Source organism: Triticum urartu, chromosome 2, assembly GCF_003073215.2.
Source record: "Triticum urartu cultivar G1812 chromosome 2, Tu2.1, whole genome shotgun sequence".
NCBI classification, from domain to species: Eukaryota; Viridiplantae; Streptophyta; class Magnoliopsida; order Poales; family Poaceae; genus Triticum; species Triticum urartu.
Genome location: NC_053023.1, coordinates 17,725,060 through 17,745,626, shown reverse-complemented (window position 1 = coordinate 17,745,626; position 20,567 = coordinate 17,725,060). Strand labels below are relative to the sequence as shown.

At 43.8% G+C, this 20,567-nt stretch overlaps 1 protein-coding gene across 1 annotated transcript in view; it reads right to left on the bottom strand.

Moving 5' to 3' along the window:
* Positions 1-6,942: 6,942 nt before the first annotated feature.
* The window catches only part of LOC125535201 (putative disease resistance protein RGA3), a 34,742-nt gene continuing 21,117 nt past the window's right edge, over positions 6,943-20,567 (bottom strand). Inside the window, exons 3-5 of the mRNA XM_048698242.1 lie at positions 12,208-12,344; positions 7,535-10,532; positions 6,943-7,423 (exon numbers count right to left, since the gene is read on the bottom strand). Coding sequence (XP_048554199.1) covers positions 7,538-10,531 — 2,994 coding nt within the window. The 5' untranslated portion in view covers position 10,532; positions 12,208-12,344 and the 3' untranslated portion in view covers positions 6,943-7,423; positions 7,535-7,537. The remainder of the gene's footprint in view (positions 7,424-7,534; positions 10,533-12,207; positions 12,345-20,567) is intronic.

Sequence of the window (20,567 nt, the reverse complement as noted above, 5' to 3'; positions counted from 1 at the left end):
CCGGTTGCCCGTCGCCTTCCGACCACCCAACGCTCAGTAATTACTGAGCACGCACACGCTTCTTTCTTAATTGTGGCGTTTAATCGCGTTAACCTCGCCTATCTTTCCCTTCCTTGGCACCAAAAGTCAACCGGTGAACCACATTGTCTTTCTCAAGTTGTGTTTGGGTGGTGGAATTCAAATTGGTGCGGATGCGAGTTTTGGTTTGAAGGAGGCTTTTGGCTCAGAAACATGGTATAACTATATATAAAAAAAGAAAATACAGTTTAACGGTATGAAATGTTGTGTTTCGATGGACACCCCTACATGCGGGGGGTGAGTGATGCAAGAGGTGACTACCGTGGAGGATAAAGTCCCTCCGCCGTATCTGGATCCAGGTGCGAAGCGGGGAAGACGATGCCATGACCGGTAATGACGGGCATATTAGAGGAAATATCGTCCTGGCGATAGGCAGCCGAGCCACACTGAAGACAGGGATGTTGTAGGTCTAGGGAGAGACGTCGATGTGTAGTAGTCATCGACGAAAACACATATGAAATCATCATTGTTGATGGTGGTGGTTATCGACTTCTCATGGATGACGTGGAAAACTCATGATATAGTTCAACAAGAGGCATGGACTGTGTATTTCACCCTCATAGTTGGAAGCTCATCGGTTACATCATGATCATTGTTATAGTTATACTCGAGGATGTCAGAGATCTGGGAGTTGCATAGTGAGGGCCACCTAGTCATAGTCATCGTCCTTATCGTAGCTGGTGAAGTCAAGTTAAAATATCCGGTTCATCTCTATTAAAGTGGCACGTTCAGTGTCCGGTGACTCTCACTGTTGTGGTCCCCTGGTTCAGCTAGAATTGTTTCTCAATTCAAAATTCATAGGCATTCAAACTACAAAAGAATGCTTGTTCAAAAAAATTCTCACATGATCTAGTTCAACTAGAATTGTTTCTCAATTCAAAATTCATAGCATTCAAACTACAAAAGAATGCTTGTTCAAAAAAGTTCTCCCATGATCTGCAGTCATAGCTCCGGTACTTGCATGCTATCTAAAGCGTTATAGTTGGGTTTCACCACTTTACATGATCTTTTTGGTATTTGTTTCCATGTGTGTTTATGTGTCTTCCTATGACACAATTTTAATGCTTACTAAGTGATGAGTTGCGCATTTTGTAGCTTTCCAAAGCTACAAAATCACGGTCCAATTTTTTCTCACTTTTTCCCTTTGCCTCTCACTTTTTTTCTCCTTTTTTCCATTCGTGTCATCTAGTCAGTCTTATGCTTTGTCAAGTACTAATCACGGTTCAATTTTTTGTCGAAATTTCGGTGGGTGTAATTTTTCACATTTCTTTTTTGGACTACATTCGTGGATAATAACGTCAAGGACTAGAACAATTGTGGAAGATCTTACGCGTTGTTAGGGACTAATCATGGTTCAAAATTTTCTGAAGTACTTCTCAGTTTTTCTGAAGTTTTCAAAAATTAGGTGAGCACCTAAATATGTTTGGTTCCGAAATTTTGAACCCTGGTATACCTACTTCATATGTTCCAATAAATGACGTTTCAGATTTTTGCACGGTCTTAAATGAGCAACTCTGGTAGTTATATTCTGTATGTACTAGAATGTGAGTACATGGTTATTCTAAATTTTTTATTATGAAACTTTCACCATGATAGATCTAATTGGGAGAGGGGGGGGGGGGATCACGTAATAGTGTAAATTTATGGACAAAGAAAGGCAAGTGTTGTTTCACATCAGGCTGTAAGTGGGACTGCCTGCGGGAGTCCCACATAACGCCACGACTGCCCATGTATTTATGTGGGTTTAAGTGGGTTGCCCACAAAAACTACATGTCTTGTTCACGTACATCGCTTGCCCACATAACTTGTAGACAGAAGGCATAATAGATCAATCGTTAGACTAAAGCTTCCCAACACAGCTATGGGTTGGATTTTGCTTTGTGGAGCTCGCCGTCAACAACCTGCTCATGCGGACCTTGTTAATTTGGTCGAGATCCTAGACATTGTTGTTGCTCACCTTCAATTAGCCGCTGCTTGATACCTCGCCGGTCACTAGATTTAACCGTTCATCACACTCTTGCCCTTAGATTGTGATAGTGGTGCTAGAGAATGAGATGGTCATGGAGCAGAGGGGATGGCGGGAGGTTCTTCGGCCATGGAAGAGCTAGCCGACAGAGTGCTTCTCATGATGATGTGGATGTCCTCACTTCGGTGGTCGCAGCACGTCAAGTCCCGCCGCTACGGCACGGCCATGGAAGCCCTGATCACCTGCCGCTTCTTCACGTTCGTTACCATCGCGCTGTCGGAGAAGCCGTCGCCGTCAGTGCTTCCATGCTGGCGGCACCCCTCATAGAAAACCCAGCGTCAAGTGTTTGTATCGAGGAGGGATTATGTGGGTTATGTGGGCTAGATGCGGGCCTGGCGGGATGGTCCGCAAATCCGATGTATTTTCTTCCTCAACCGTGGGCGTCCACGAATGACGTTATGCGGGCTTGATTAAGCGGAGCCGCGGATGGCCCGTTCTCACTTGCAGCCTGAGTTTCACATTTAGATCATCTACCAACAGTAAACACAACAATAACGTGAGCTGAAATACTAGAGAAAATGCACACACAAATTAAGAAAAAAATACAGCTTTAAAAATCGGGTAACTAAACACGGATGGAAAGACGTCCAGTGAGAGTTGGGCATGCGTTGCTTTCCCGATCCTAACCGTACACACTTTTTCCACACACCTGTTTTTGATGAAGCATGCGTCCCACCAAAAAAGTATCATTTCCTATGACTTTGTTTGAAAACCCACTACTACATGACACTGATGTTGGTTCCTTCTCAACTACTAGAAGTTCACTTCTTCGCAAACAAAAGATTTTTGAATGATGACAGACAAATGCATCATCAATATTAATAGGCCAAAATAAATAAGTATTTTTTGGAGGTGGCGAAAAGGTAGAATATATGTAGTACCCACTCACATGGGGAAATTAGGAAGAACATTGAAAATGTATAGTGTTGCCAGAAACAAAAAGGAGGAGGAGAAGAAATTGATGGGTATGCATTGAAACTGTCGCTGGCGGGCAAACAACGAAGAGCTGATGTTTACATAGTTTATTTTCACATGGCTAACAACTATACTCTCTGCTGCCTGACACCAATGCAACAGTGGTGTTCCTATGAAGGACAAAACAACTTTCTTATTTATTTTTTCTTCTGATTTTCTGCCGGAACACATCCGGGAAGCAAATAGTTGTCGATCTCAGACAGTTTTGACAAAATCTGTCAGATTACAAAAACAACTGAGCTGCTTGAGCAGACAAAGCTGACAAATTACTCTACAGACTGTATATCTCTTCTTTTTCTTCCCCTAGAAACAGAAGAGAAATCCATATCACAACCTCGAACTATCACCAAAGTATATACAACACTAAACTATAAAACTGTCTACTTTACAACCTTGAACTATCAAAACCGGAACAAAAACAACCCTGGACTGCTTCTTTTTTCTCAAGAAAACGCAAAAGAGTTTGTGTTTCATTGCATTGAACAAGAAGATATCGGAGGTACAACCTCCAGGAAGGAGGGACACACACACACGCACGCACGCACGCGCGCGCGCGCACACACACACACACGACTGTCCTCACCAAGTGACTACATCTAGGCGAGGAGGTGCCCTGAACTACAGACACGCAACGACATTAGGCCTCGCCCAGCCTTGCCTCCATCTAAAAATGCGCGAGGTGCCGAGACCCGGAGCAACAGAGGCAGCACTGCCAGACACCTTCAGGGACGATTGTCCTGGACTACTTTTTGGCTGGTCAACAGTCTAGTCAGCATCCAGTTAGCCACCAAGTCACCCATGTCCCACATAACCCTAACTAGTTTTTTTCTTTTGTTTGTCAGATTGAATATAAGGGTACTATGGATTTTTGGGAAAAAATTCAAAAAAATCTAGGCACTTTCATTTTTTTGGCAAAATTTGATCCAAAATGGCTTTGAATTTGAGTTTGAATTTTAATTCCATTTTTTATTCAAGGAAAACTTGTTGAAACTTTCCTAGGTTGAATATAACGATAGTGTGGATTTTCATTAATTTTTTGAAAAAAATCAGGGCACTTTAATTGTTTGGCCAAATTTTGACAAAAATTGCTCTGAATTTGAATTTTCATTCTATTATTTTTTATATTCGGCAAAACTTGTTGAAACTTTACCAGATTGAATATAAGGGTAGTGTGGATTTTAAGAATACTTTTCAAGAAATTCTGGGAACTTTAAATTTTTGGCACATTGGTGGCATTGTGGCTGATTGGAATGTTGACCAGTCAAAAACTAGTCTAGGGTTGTTTTCTTGTCCGGTCTTGATAGTTCAAAGTTGTACAATAGACGGTTCGTAGTTCAAAGTTGTATATTAGAGTTCGGTGGTAGTTCAACGTTGTAATTTGGACCTCTTTTTTCTAGGTTTTCTCTAGAAGCCACAGTCTGTCCTGATTGTTCATGTCCGTTCGCTGGTGCGAAAGGAAGTGGCGAGACGATGCCACCGCCGGCCGGCCGATGTGACCACGCCACATGCATGCCTCTGACGTCACTTGTTAATTCACACCCCGGTGGCAGTTATCCTTTAAGGGCATCTCCAACGGTAACCCACAAATTTTCTGGCACATTCATTCGCGGACATGGATACCGGAGGACGCCATGCAACGCAAATCGCATATATTTTCACAACAACTCAAACCAACCGGACGGAATTCGATCAAACACGGCCAGATTTCATACAAACATGACGGATTTCATACAAACACGGCGGATTTCATTACATTTCAAACATCTAGAACAAAAAAAAAGACCCGGCCCTAAACCTATTCTATTGTGGCGGCACCCAACGTCCAAGCCCGTGTCGTCTTCCATCTGTCGTCTCCATAAGCACCGACGATAAGACCGATGAAGTGAAGGTGTGGTCTCTGGCGTGGAAGAGCAGAACACAGGAGACAGACCGGCCCACATGGGACACCAGGCCCTGCCGCCTCCCGTAGTCTACTCATTCTCGGAGGAGTCCGCGACCTGTTCATCGCCGGTGGACGTGAAGTCCATGATGGAAATGGTGGCGCCAACGTTGTCCTCGTCCCACCGGGCCGCCTAATGGTTCGTCGGCGGCGTGTAGGAGGTGCAGCTGGCGTTGTTCTCCTCCGCGATCGCCTGAAGCTGCGCCTCAACGGCGGCCGCTTTCCTGGAGAGCGGTGGTTTAAGCGCGGACGACATCGTAGATGGCACCCTGCTCCTCGATGAAGTTGGGGTTCACCGCGGCCATGGTCGCCACGGCCTCCTCGCTCGCCCGCTCACCATAGGTCTAGTCCTTCGCCGGTTGGTGCCGCTCTAGAAGGAGCAGGTTGTAACGATGTTCCCCCTGCGCCTGTCGGAACGCCGACAAAGGCGCCGGCGCAGGCTGCACCTCGCCATGACGACGTCGTAGTGCGCTAGCGGCTGCTCCATTGTGAAGCCGGAATGCACAGGAGGCACGGGAGCAGGGGCGGTGTCGTCGGAGCCCATCTCCATCGTGGTCCCGTCCTCGTCGTTAGAGACCTCGTGCGAGCTGGTCGGCAAGCCGACCTCGATCCGCCTGGCACGACGGCTTTGCCAGGCGGCGGCAAGGGCGGCCACGACGTGCTTCATCCCTATGGAAACGCTCTCCCACAGAGCTTCGCCGCCTGCAGTCATGGCGGATGTACTGCAAGGGAGGAGGATGGGGAGGGGCTTGTGTGGTGGTGTGGAGTTAGCCGGATGTGGCCGCCTTTATATTGCGGTTTCCAGTGAGGCGAGGCGTCCAGGTTCGTCAATGCGCGGCGCCGGAGTAGGTTTCTCGACCAGCGAGCCTAGTTAGTGTCATCATATGGACGGACAGCGGCATTGAATGGGCGTGGTAGATATCCGTCCCGTTTCGTCCAGTCACGGTCTCCGGCATTTAACAGGCACGGACACCAGAGGCGCGTCGCGGCGGGCTGGCGCGCCCCTTCAATGCCGACTCCAGTAAGAGGTTCCGTCCGGTCTTCAATGGGGAGCGGCCGTTTTACGGCGGCATGAATGCGGGCAGCTGACGCGGGGGCAGATTTTTGATGGGCTAGTGCGGTGAGAAGAGGGCTTGGGATCGTGTTTGGACTCGCGCAAGCAAACCAAAGCTGTTAACCAACCGTAGTAAATCATGTCAGATCCAACACATTGCCATCACAAAGTTGGATCCCATCGAAAGAGATGCTAAAAGAAAAGAAACGAGTTACATGTAAATTCTTGTTGGCCTACGCCTACCTAATATGAACCCAAGCAGGTTATGATTCTCGATTGTTTCTTTGCCAGTGGGCAACGACCAATTGATCCGTGTCAGCTCGCTCAGCTGGAAGGGAGAGAGAGAAGGATGCATGTGATACGGACCCAAAAAAAAAATTGTGAACGTTTGTATTTAGTCTAAAGAAAGATAAATATACGCTGAATATCACTATGCTCCATTTATTCTGTCCTCCTGACTTGATTAAACATCAATCACCCAGGTCCAAGAACAAAACTTGTTTGCTCTGACAGGCCTTAGTTGAAATCCAAGGTTAGGGGAAGGAACAATTGGATGTAGCCAGCAGTCAGCACGTGGATGCTTGTTGTTGTTTTCAGTGTAGGTAGGTAGGTAGATATATTTGCCTCTGTCTATACATAACAATATTCACGCGATTCAGCTCCGGCGGCGCAATAAAACAGAACGTCTGGAGTTTACAGGTATCAGCACGGCGTCAGATGGAAATCATCTTTAGCATGCTTCTTCCATCGATCGAGTAGGCAACAAAAAACAACAACAACAATACTTAATAAGCAAGACAATACGTAGTACTATAAAAGGTCAGGGAAGAGATCGAAGCATCAATGTAAAACTGCTCTGCCGACGCAAGCTTCGAATCTGAAATTTGTGCCGTTTCAGTCACCAGTCCACATAAACTGGGCAGCAAACCACAACGACCACCATAATAATAAGAAAGTGACTCAAAAAAGAGTATGTTTCAATCATGGTCACATCACGGAGTTAATTTGACAAGCCTTAACCGAAATATGGCACCCAACTGGCAAAGTGCCAGGGGGAAACACTTCACATGGCACCACAGCCACAACAGCGTGTTGGACTAACATAACAAGCAGATAACTAGGCAAAAAACCTCCAATGAGTGCATGCATGCAGGCGAGGAAACACGTTTTCATGACAAGAGCTTCTGTGTCGGTAGCAAGCGATCTCCACATCAAACAACAGCGAAGAACTTCAGGCAAGGAATTGAACATCTCCCCAACATGGATAAGGGTCCAACAACTCAGGTTGTAGAGGATCCAGCTAGGATGGCCTTCAGATAGTTGAGTGAGTCTCACCGTTCCAGGCAGGGGCCTGTTTGAGATACATATGAATTCAGCAACCAAAACAAAACATATGTAATCACAACCATCAGAATTCACATGAGATGGCTGTGAGCAAGCAGAAAAAAGGAAACAGCCATACCTGTCAAGCTGACTTAGGAGGACGTCGACCTCTTTCAAGAGGTTGCGTCAATCCCGTCAACTTTGCACAAGATTCGACAAAGGCATTTTCAATATGCTCAATTGCTTCTGGTCCACCTATTGATATCAGGTCAGGGCAGCCAGAGATCTCAAGTGTCTGTAACTCTGACAAGTTATCATACCAGATTTCCGCTGGAATGGATCTGATGGTGATCAGCTTTACCAGGGACATGCGTATCAAATTCTCAAGGTTAACCAAGCAGTTGGGAATGTAATTCGAAATATCTCCACAGTCTTCGAGATGCAGCTTTAGAAGAGACGATGGAAGAACTAATCCATTCCACAAGATATTTGGACACTTGCTTAGCTTCAATTCTTTTAAACAACTCAACTCGCCAAATCTTTCACCTCGCATAGATGACAATCCTAAACACTCTTCAATGAAAATAGATCTGACCGTTGGAAGACTAGCTGACTTCAAAATATTTTCAAGAGATGATAATCTAGGACAGCGAGAAATGTACAGATCATTGATGAATAAGAATGCATTGTTATCAACCCAAGCCATTGAGAGAAAATGAACACGTATCAACCGAAGTTGTACTAAATTCTGCAAATATGATGGCTGAAGCCATGTTGGAGTAGAATCGCCTCTGAAACCACTGATTTCCAGAAATTTAATACCTGAGTGTGGACAAAGAAGCTCAAGCATTTCCAGCTCCTGATCTTGGGTGTTTTGGGTATGATAAAAATTTAAAGTTAGCATCTCAACATGCTTCCTCTTCCTCAACTCAAGCTCCGCACAACCAGCCAGTTTCACACGTGACAAGTTCAGATACATCTCTCCTTGGAGATGCATGTTTTTCAACACTTCCACAGATATTCCCCAAAAGTTAGTGTAGTTCCTGCCATGAACAAAAGTTCTTACTTCGAATGACTGCAAGTTAACAAGCTTCCTGAACTCCTTTGGCAAGCTCTTAAAAGTGCAATTCTTAGCCTCAAACTTCTGTAGGTTATAGAGAGAACAATATGATTCTGGAAATGTGTCCATGGTCCAACGCCTGGGACAGTGAACCTTAAAGCAGCAAAGAAGTTTGAAGTTTGCAATGGCCTCCGATAACATAGTTAACTTGGTGAAGCAACAGGACAGGAAACGCAAATACTTTAGCTCTTTGGACCAAGAATTAACTAGAGGGAAAAATATTTTTTTCCCGAGTTGCTCCCTGCTCAGAATAGACCGCAGCTTCCTACACCTTGTTAATGCCACGAGCTTTTGATAATCAAAACCCTTGCTTGTGAACAATGATACATGCCGAACTTTTTCAGGTACATTCGACAGATCTATTTCATTTCTTATAACAAAACATTCATTTCCAGAAACTAGTTGTATCATGTCATGAATTAAATCATGCATCACATACTTCTTAATTTTTGGTGATATTTGTGACGCTGATGATGGAACGACTTCTTGGAAGAAACAGCGACTTTCAAGTTCTTCAAAACACCAGTCTCCAGCTGTATGCATACAGATCTTATCTTGAGTTTCCGCAAAGCATTGAGCAGACCAAAGGTCAACAAGAACTGTTTGCTCGAACTTATGATCCTTAGGAAACATCGCACACAATGATAGGCACCTCCTCAAATGTCGTGGTAAATACAAATAACTTAATCTAAGGGCCGGAAGAATGTCACCTACTTCCTGCTTTAGTTCCCACAGCTCACTATTTAGAATATTGGTCCAATGAACAGTGTCAATCTTCATTCTTAGAAGGCGCCCAAGTGTCTTTGCAGCTAACGGAGAACCTTTCAGCTTTGGCACAATCATTCTACCAATAGTTGCAAGCTTGACATCCATAGTGGAGCTCTTTCCGCCCAGAGCACATGTTTTAAAGAACTCCCAAAAGGTATCCTCTTCTAAGCCTTGCAGCTGAAAAGGATTCAATGTGCATACAAGCTTAGCTACCTTTGAGGATCTAGTGGTCACCAGAATCATACTTCCCTGAACTCCAGTAGTTAGAGGTGCGCAAAACTTTTGCCATTCTTGCCCATTATCTTTCACAGAATCATCCCACACATCATCCAAAACTATCAAGAACCGCTTCAATCTCACAACTTTAGCCAGCTTATTTTGAAGGTAGTCTAGATTATCGGACGCTATTTCTTCTCCACAGGAATGCACCAGCTCTTTGGTTAACTGCTTAGTGTCAAAGTCATCTGAAACACATGTCCAAAGTATTTGACCAAAGTAAGCTTTCACATGTTGATCCTGGCATATTTGTTGTGCCAACGTAGTTTTGCCAACACCTCCGATCCCCACTATTGGCAACACAGACACAGCATTGTTCACTGGATAATCCATACAATCCTTCTGTGCAGTGGCCTCAGCAGCTACAGGGTGACCTTTCTTCCGTTTTGACCCACTAGGAATAGATACTGGTACACCAAGCAATACTTTCAGTGCCACTGTTTCTTTCTGGCGACCAAAGACCTTTGAATCAGGAAAAGAGCTTGTCTCAGGTCTGACTGACCTATCAAAGTGTGGAGTTTCTTGCTGCAAATCCGTAGCATTCAATTGACTAATCAGATGTTCAGCTCTTTGTTGTAAAAGCTTCACTTTGTCAAAGCTAGATGAGATGTCGCTCTTGATAAAATCTAATGATCGCTTCATTAGTGATTGTGGACCATCCATCTCTGATTTCATCTTAAAGTATTTGAACTCTTCAATAAGATCTTCTGTGTCATAAGTCACATCCTTTAGCTCTTCTAGCAGTATTGGAACACCTTCCTTATGGATTGACCATTCCGCTCTGTCAATCATCACTTGCATAAGTGGGAGAGTTGTTTGGAGCTTCCAAAGCTCCTCGTGCTGCTGCTTGGACTCTTGATTATTGTCAGGACAGAGCCATTGAAAGAATCCCACCCAATCATTGAATCCAGAGATAATTTCCGTGGTGGTTGAGACAACGGTCTTGATGGTCGAGATTAATTCGCCTTCCATCCTGTGCAATACAAAGCTTTCTCAGGTGCTCTGTCGTCATGCAACATATCACAAACAAGTAATATATAGTTATACTTTAGCATGAAGTTTCCATGAAACAGTAGATAACCTGGTGACCAAAGATGTAAGTAGGTAAATTATGAAACCTGACTATGCTAAACTTGGTGGGCTGCAACATATTATACTTCAGTATCAAGTTTCCATGAATAAGCGGGAGGGCTGCCAACATTTTGTTATTATATATGCATTGAAAATTCGATAAATGAGCTAACAAAATACAAGTACTGTAACAAAATAAACTTCTGAAAGAAGACGAGGATACCACCTATCAACCACAGTTTCAAGAAACAACATAATGTGTTAAACAGACACAGAACCAACGGCTTTCATAAATAACTAAATTTCCTTATTATTTTGAAGTGGCCATTAAATGGACGTTTATCAGATGTGCAGTACAAATGATAGTACTAATTGACCGTGCCAAGTGGTTAGTAGTGAGGATAAACGGTTTTGGACTAGACCATTTGGAAAAAAATCTTTTAAATGCTGACAGCAGAAAACTCCTGCCCTTACGTGGACAATATAAGGATAAAGGCCTTTAAATTTTCCCTGAAAGTGGACATAAATCAGAGGAAGAAAGGCATGGTAGCCAGTCGTACAACCAGAGCACCCTAATCCGCTTGAATGACTGCACAACAAATATTACATGAAATTTACATTCTAAGCCAAGAATAAGAGCGCTACTAATCTCGCTTAGTTCAAAATTGCAGGCAAAGAATGAGAACTGCAACACATATTACTTTATGACTGAGATAAGCTAACATACAAACAATTCCAGCATTACATAACGTGATTTAGAACAACTAAAAATTGCACCTCCCTTTCTCTGGAATTGTAAAAACTACTCCCTCCGTTCCTAAATACAAGTCTTTCTAGAGATTTTAATATGGACTACATACGGATGTATATAGACATACTTTAGAGTGTACATTCACTCATTTTGCTCCGTACGTAGTCCATAGTGAAATTTTCTAGAAAGACTTATATTTAGGAATGGAGGAAGTACACACTAGTAATAGTAAATTAGCAATTAATTCTTCGAGGACAAAGTAAAAATTCAGAACATAACACAATTTACGATTGCAAGGGAAATGATTTTATTCAACCCAGAACTTGCCAACAGTTACAGGATTTGTTCAACTAAAAGTACCACACAAATACAACAGTAACAGCAGGACTTCGAAGCATAATCCCAAACATTTACAAAAAATATGTTCAACTGAAAAACAGCAGTCAAGTGAAATAAAAGAAATAACCATTACTCACGTACAATATAGAGCTATAAAATACATTGCCAATATGTACACTGAAACTTAAGAACTATGCAATTGTAATAAGCTATAGACTGTCAGCAGCAATTCAGAGAGATAAAGAAATAATAATTCAAAAATGCAGGCCAACATGAAAAACAATTAAACTAAATACTTTGACTTCAGTGAATTACAACCGTAAAAGCCTCAGTGGAAACACCTTGGTGATAACCCAACATACAAAATGGATTTGTTCATTAAGGCAAAAAACATGGGAGTCAAATCAGTCAACTGCTTAGTCATAAGGCAAAATGGAGTCCAGGAAAAAACAAATCAACGAATTATAACAAGATAAGGGCAACAAACCTTGAGGAAAGCACAACACTCAACCACCACAGTGTCAGATGATTCCCAAATCAATGCTCAGTAATGTTTCTGTGTGGTAAATGACTGCTCCTCCAGTAGCCCTGATGGACATTACTTCTTCATCAACCTTGGTTTGCCTGAAACAGGTTTAAGCAAAAATTATAGTGGCCTGTTAAGCAAAAATACAACTCCATTCAGAATTACAGCGAACTATTAAGCAAAATTACAAGTAGCGATGCAACTGTGCACACCAACTACAACTGAATAGTGCACCGTACTAGTTCGGAGTTAGACACACAATTTTCAAAATGCAAAGACCCAGTAGAATCTTAATGTTTCTGCTCCAGAAGAAAAAGTGCAGAAATATGAGATACAATGACATATAATTAAAATAACAAGATTCCACCACAAAGATTCAGAAGCTCCGCATCACAAAGCAGAGCGCCATTCCAGCGAGAAAGCTAAACAGAGAAACATATCTAGGGAAATAATTAAAACAAGCACGACAACTCTCACATCATTTTCTTTCAACAGTTTCGACACCATATATTGAGATCCAAGATGCTTAAAACACCACAGGTATGATGGTAGGTACATTCAACAAAGATGGAACACAAGCAAACGGCAGCAGGCAGTCACTCCGATCCTACAGACTAGATGACTAGGAACTTTAACATTGGCGATCCAGGACAAGAACATGGGACTAGGGCTACCATTCTAGCAGCGGTGGCGGCGGTGCCGGTAGTCTGAAAGAAAGGGATAGACTAGAGCTAAGCTAAGAGCAACCATCCATCCATCCATCCATCCATCCATCGGAGACAGTAGCAAGGAGCAGCACGCACCACGGCTGAATGGCAAGCCGCATCACTGGTCGTCGATATGTACATAGCAAGTTCACTCATGGACTAAGCCTAATCAAGTGAAACCCACAACTAATCAAGATGAAGTAGTACCTTCCACGATCCGGAATGACAGAATAGAAATACTAGCTTGGTACCAATTCCCCGATCCGGAATAGAGAGGATTTTACAAACATATCCAACAGTTGGTCATGCAATATTACAACTTTTACAGTAGTTGGCATTTTTTGGAGCCGTTCGTTTGTCTTGATCTAACGGCGCATACATACGTAGTACTCGAAAGTACGTAGATGAAAGTACTCGAAAGTACTCGAAAGTACAATTAGTCTAGGGGCATTTTAGTCCTAGGAAATATATGACAAGGTGGGGCCCTCTCGTCCAATGCAAAACCGCCGCCCCTCTCGTCCAATGCAAAACAGCCGCCCCTCTCGTCCAACGCAAAGCCGCCGCCGTGGTCCTTCCCCTCTTCCATCACCATTACAACCGCGACCATCTCCTAGCCTTCTCCTCATTCTTGCGGCCGCAACTTTGCTCTTCTCATCTTCCACATCCAGCCCCCTCTTCCATCCATGCAAGAACCTTGATGGAGCAGCAGATCGAGCAGATCGCCGGCGACGAGAACACCGACTTCGTGGAGATCGCCGGCGGCGACCAGGTCAAGTTGGCCAGGTTGAGGAAGATCCGTTCTTGGTTTGACAACACAAGGCAGATGAGCTGGACGGCAATGGCAAAGCTTTTCCCCAGCCCGCGCAACCGATTCAGAAGATCGAGATCCTCCTCTGGGTGATGGAGCAGGCCAATTCGTCCAGCAAGTGGACCAGGCGGAGGTGGTGGGCGTTCAGATCCAGGGTAGAGCATCCACTGGATCAGGAACCCACCGTGCACGAGGTGCCGTTGCAGATTGTGCAGCCTCCAACCGAGTCACCGGAGACTTCGAAGCGCAAGATGAGGAGGACAATGGTCGCGACCTCGCTTCCCCGCCGTTCTCCACGCTTCCCTCGCCGCTCTCCTCGTCTGAACGGCGGCGGTAGCTATGTTTAGAGTAAGCTTCCCCACTCCTCATCTTTCTACTGCTCGTGCTTACATCGTGGTGATACTGATCATAATAGTTCAGAGAGGGAATGCTAGATGGCATTTTAATCTCAATGAATTGCATGAACATTTGAATACATGGATTTGGAGGATGGATTATGATGTATGTGAACCCTAGGCATCATATGAACCCTAGGAAAAATTTGTAATGTTGTAGTGGTAGACACTGAAATATTTCGGTACACACCGGTAGGCACTGAAATATTTCGGAACTGCCCTAGGCAAAATTTGTAATGTTGTAGTGGTGGACACTGAAATTTTTCGGTACACACCGGTAGGCATTGAAATATTTCGGTACTGCCCTAGGCAAAATTTGTAATGTTGTAGTGGTAGACACTGAAATATTTCGGTACACACCGGTAGGCACTAAAATATTTCGTTACTACAATTTCAGTACACACCGATGCACACTGAATTATTTCACTACTGCAGTTTCAGTACACACCGGTACACACTGAAATATTTCAGTACTGCAAATTCTATACAAAGTTGGCATTTTATTATTTATGTGTGAATTAATCCATGCATCATATGGCCTAACTTTGTACATGAGTTTGGGTCAATTTCATGTCTATTTATTGTTAAAATTATTTTCATGCCATGAAACACAAGACAAGTCACTGACCCAAGCTTGCAAAGATGCCATATCAATGTTGCTGATATGACATATGCATGTTTTCACCTAGCCTTGTGTCTGAATTAAAACTGAGCATTTTTTCTTGATGGTATCCATGGATCTAGAACTCCTATGAATTTGCTCATGTTGGATGTTTTGTTCTCCATCATTTGTACTAGCATTCCGTGTGATTAGATGCCATGACAAGACCCCTGGCATATTTATTTTCTTGCTTCCAACATCACATGTGTGTTTTGCAGGAAAAAACCTGGAGTTCACCAGGCTGGCTGAAGTTGTGAGGCTGGGAGGCTGATGGTGCTGCTACTGGCTGATCCTTCTTCTTTCAGTTTTTGTTCGTCATTTCTCAAGCCATTGGACCAGGGCTACTTCCCTATGTGCTGTTAATGTATTAAGTAGTTCCTTCGAATTTGTAGTATTAGTTAGTTTGAATGTGGAAGTACCTTAATTTTTAGGAACGAAATGTTGCTATGTATGACCAAGGGTTTCATACCTTAATCTTTGAATAATTAATTATGTGAACTGTTGGATGTGGCGCATAACGAAACGCCTCTACCATTGATACTAGTTCAACATGTCGGTCCAATTAGAGACTAGCCACTACCATATAGAACAGTTAGCATTTTATACTACAACCTGGCATGTACAAAACATCACACAGTGGAAGCACATCCGTAAGCACCTTGCATTGTACAAGGTCTTAGAGACAAGCCTCCACCATATATAACAGTTACCATGTCACACTGCAGCCTATAAAACATCACACAGTGGAATAATCATAGCTAGTAGAGCATTAGGTACCAGTTAATATGAGTACATATAGGTACGGTAATACACGACAAGTACTCGCAAACAAGAGCTAACATAACAAGTTCATTTCAGATTGATACATGGCCCACCGCAGTTCTAAATGAGGTGGATGGTGATCATCATCCTCAAGTCATGGCGACGGGTGTTCGCAACAGTGAGTAGGATGGCCTGTCCTACCCGAAGATTCTTGGCACGAAGGAACTTCTTCCACCCTGCCCTGCTCAAGACAGTGCGACCGTCCGTGTCCACTGCATAGGCACAGCTGGTGATGGAACCCGTTCTGGTAAGGCGTAGTCCAGCAGCCATGCCTTCTTCGTCCGGGTCGATGCCACAGCTATCAAGTAACTTCTTAGGTAATTTCTGAAAACAGTTGACATGATCATATACATTAGTGGAAATAGCAAAACAGTTGACATGATATATGATCATGTCACGTGCAATTATCAACAAAGCATACACTTCAAGACACATATATCATTGGATTCAACACTGAGCATATATGTCATCACATCAGTACACTATACGCCAAGCATCAAATTACTACAGTAATTAGGCATATCATTAGATTACTGCGTACACTAAGCATATCATCGCATATTACTACACTACATGCATGTCATAAAATTCTTCACTAAATGAATTCTAAACTAGGCCTCTCATCACAGTACTACAACATGCATATCATATGAACTACTACACTAACTAAGCATGTATATCATGTAATTACCACACTAAGTAACATACCATGATATGCCGTTTAACATTCGCCCTTGTGAGGCGGGTCACGAATGGCTTCCCTAGGTAGTCTTCACGTAGCGGAAGCATGTCCCAGAGGTTGCCGATTTCCTCGTCGCCCAGTCTGAGTCCTTGGGCATACATGTATTCAACAAGTGGGTTCTCATCATCATCAGAATCGTCATCATCTGACTCAGCACCATCTTCCTCCTCATGAACTTCATCCTCACTATCCGGAATCAAATTTAGATAGATAACAGAAATCCTGGGCCTATCTTTTCTGAAGGAGAAGCTGATCAATTCACCCCCACTAAGACGGTTGCGGGCGATGAAACGATCCCAATCATCTCCTCCTATCTGGGTTATCTTTCGCCCCTTCTCGACCTGCATAGTGTATGGGCCCCCAAGAGCATCGAAGGTCATGGTGTCTGCGACGAGCTCATTGAATGCCAATCTCACATTGCATGGTACGATCTATGTAAGATAAAAACAAATAACACACACAATACATTAATGGAAATAGCAAAAAACAAAAAAGAATGTACTGTCAGAAGGTTCATATAAATTGTTACCGCTGCAAAAACAAAAGAAGGCTGGAAGTAGATGCCGAACAGCGTGGCAGTAGAAAGGCTGGTCCGGCACCATGAGTTGCATCGTCCACATTGTGCTTCCTCCATTCTACACAGAACGTGTTGAACTCTAAGTTGAATTGTACATAGTACAATACAAAGATCATACATATAATAAATCATAGTGATAACCTATACTGGCAATGGCCAATCAATCTATTTTCTATCATCTACATAATAAAGCAATGCCAATGACAATGGCAATGCCCGTCTCATCTAAAACTGGGAATAGTTCGGCATCCAAACTAAAACCAGTCCAATCCACAGCACACATCAAAACCAAACCAATCCAGATATTTTCATTTAGAATCTAGACCAAACCGAACTATACATGCTCGTCATCCAACCCAGTCCAAACCGTTTTCAACTTTTGGATTGAATCCAAAGGTTCAAACCGTGGACAAAGCCATACGCGAGGGCACATCATGAATCTAGATCAGACATGGCGTCAAAGCTCGAGAGAGGCGACGAGCTCCGGCCAGCAACAGCGGCTCTTGGATTTGAAGCAGTAGTAGGTGGTAGTGGTGGCTCAAACTAATTGATTGATTTGTTCTCAAACCATAGAAACCAAATCAAGATCCAATCCAAAAACTAAGTTTCAATCCAAACCAATCGGCTCAAATCCGCCTCCGTAGGGAGACGCGGTTGGGGAAGGGAAGAAGAGGGGAGATCTCACGTACTTGCCGGAGTTGGCGGCGGCCACGCACCGTCAGCGAAGAGAGGGGTCGTCGAGAGATGGCGGCGACGGCGGCGGCGCTGGTCGAGAAGGGGAGAAAGAAAAATGTGGAGTGGTCGAGACGGGGAGAAAGAAAAATGTGATACATGTGGTGGCTCGGTTGTGTGGATGACAAGGGGACCCACTTGTGAGACCGATAGCAACTGATGGCAAACCGCAGGAGGTGCAGGACCGCCACGTCCCCACGTGGAATGGGGACGGCCGGGTGGGTGTGTCAAGTCAAATCGGCACCCGCGGCTTCTCGGTAACTCCAAGAGGCAGGAGCAGGGCATTTCTTCCCCAAAACCCTCGTCCTCTCCCCACCCTCTCTTCCTTCGTCACCACCTCACCACCCTCTCCTCCTTCCTCACCACCCTCCTCCCTTCCTACGCCTCCCTCCTCCTGTCTTCGACCGACGATGAAGCGCGGGCGTGAAGATGCGGCGGACGAGCCGGAGGCAACCATCGGAGCACAGCAGTCTGCTGCCGTGGCTGTAGCCATGGGTGCAGCGGCTGAGTCCGCCGTAGCGGCGGAAGCTGGCGGTGCAGCGACCGTTGTGCCTGCTCCCGCTGCCATCGCAGCCGTCGAGGCACCCGTCGGCGAGCACAAGGTCGGGGAATATCTGGAGGAGGAGGAGATGAGAAGGCGTAAGCGGAAGGTGCATGGCGAAATCGAAGAGCTCATGGAGGAGAACGCCATAAAGGAGTTCGACCTAGATAGCAGGAAGGGCAGCGACTTCGACGAGGATGCCATCGACGAGCTATCTGAGGTAGTACTCTGTTTTTTGCTCTGTTTTTTTCATGACATTGAGGTTTTTCTTGTAAACTAGATGAGCATCAATTTCACTTGGGCGTGCTAGTTCTACGTATGTAGGATTGTAGGGATCTAGCATAGATCTTCATGTTGGATGTGGATTTTTAAATCTGATTCACATTCTGATTCTAGCAGATACTCTGGTTTTTTTTCATGGCATTGGGGTTTGTCTTGTTAACTAGATGAGCATAAGTTTGACAAGAGATACATTAATGAAAGAAGTGGGGTAATGAACCCAAATACAAGAAAATGTTCATGGCAGGGATACATTAATGAAAAGTGGGTTAAACAATGGATATATGGCAGGATTCTCCATTGGCTTCCCAAGGGCAGTGACAAAATGCTGCAGTTCCTGATTCATTTTAGTTTATGTAGATGAATTAATTTGCACACATGTTCATATATGATTAGTTTGCACACATGTTCATAGATGATCCATTTGCAAATTCTATACATCTTTCCATTTTGTAAAGGAAGTGATCGCTCCCTTAATAATTATGGGCTGATAGTACATATCCACCGGATACCAAAAAATCAAAACATTTCATCTAGCCAATTTTCCACAGTATGTTATCTAGATGATCACAGCCACATCTCTCATCAATATGAGCAGTGAGACACCCCATAGCTCCTTTACCAATTTCCTTCTGAAACTTATCAGGGTCTAACAATGTTGGAGAAGCAGTATTGCCGCTGTCAGATAGAATAATGGTTTCTTCATTCCAGTAGATAGAACAAACCCCCCTTGTGTGAAGCATGGAGGAGTATAATGAAGCCATTCTTCTGATTCCAAGAAGAATTACACCTGTAACAAGTATCAAATATCATTAAACCAAGCCACTTCATGAAGTCTTTCATGTGTTAATTATGTACTACTTGTGCACTAATCTATAAATGCAACTATTCCACCGTCCATATTTATGCATGTCAGTTTCTTTGGCTCAATTATGTATGTGCACATACGCCTTGTTTCTAGCAAATAGATAGTTGCCATGTTACACATGTGTACTTTCAAAACATTGTAATTAAAGTCAATGTACCATAATAGATTAGCTGAGTTCTTCTATGTGTACTAATTCACAAATTCACAGGAGGATGACGACGACGTGGACTACAGCATGGACAGCAGGCACAGCAAGAGCCGGTACACCCTGAGGCATCTGATTGCTGGGAAGATCAAGTACCGTTTCTTCGGCAAGATTGGGTGCCCTTTCTGTTGCAAGTCGATCGGTGGCGGCATAGATGGCATGACCCAGCACGCCTTCAGCACTGGCAATGGACATGGTAAGAAGCATGACGCCAGTACTCTGGCTAAACATGCTGCCTACGCACGCTTCCTCGAGATTGTCAAAGTCAATGAGCCCTACAACATGCATTGAAGAAGGGAGAGAAGTGATGTGCTGCTAGAGTGCTGCTGCTGCCCCAGGACCGCCGTGTCCTGTTATGTTATGTATGTTTGTTTGTTGTTGGAGTCTAAAACTGATGTCCTATGGTGTGTCTGAACCTATGCTGAGCGGTGGTTGATCTGCCGTTTATGTTAAGAGTTTGCTGCTACTCTGGTTTAGTGTTCCTAGTTGTTAATACTATTTTGGCGATGCATGTTTAAGCCTTGTACAATGCTAGATGCTTAGGGTGGTGCTTAGAAAAATAAACAGGGTATTTCTGAAGCACCAGTGCCTATTTTTATAGGAGAGACGCCTAGTTATGCGTCTACCCTGTACAAATAAGCACATGTGCTTAAGAAAAGCCTGGTTTATTTCTATAAGCAACTCCCCTAAGCACCTTGCATTGTACAAGGCCTTAGCAACTCAAGTATCGTACGGTGGTCTATGTTATGGTTGCTGTGTTATTCTGCTGTACGGTGATGCATGCTAGGAACTGTCATAATATGACTATGGTAGTTATAGCTTGGCATGACTATGTTTAGTGTATAACTCAGCATGTTCCTACCATATCTATGAGCAATTACAACTGAACTATGCATTAATTTTTGACAAAATGAAAGCATGCAAATGATTGCTGATTCCACCTATTGCCAAATCAAGCTTTGTACTGATGATGCATTAGATATT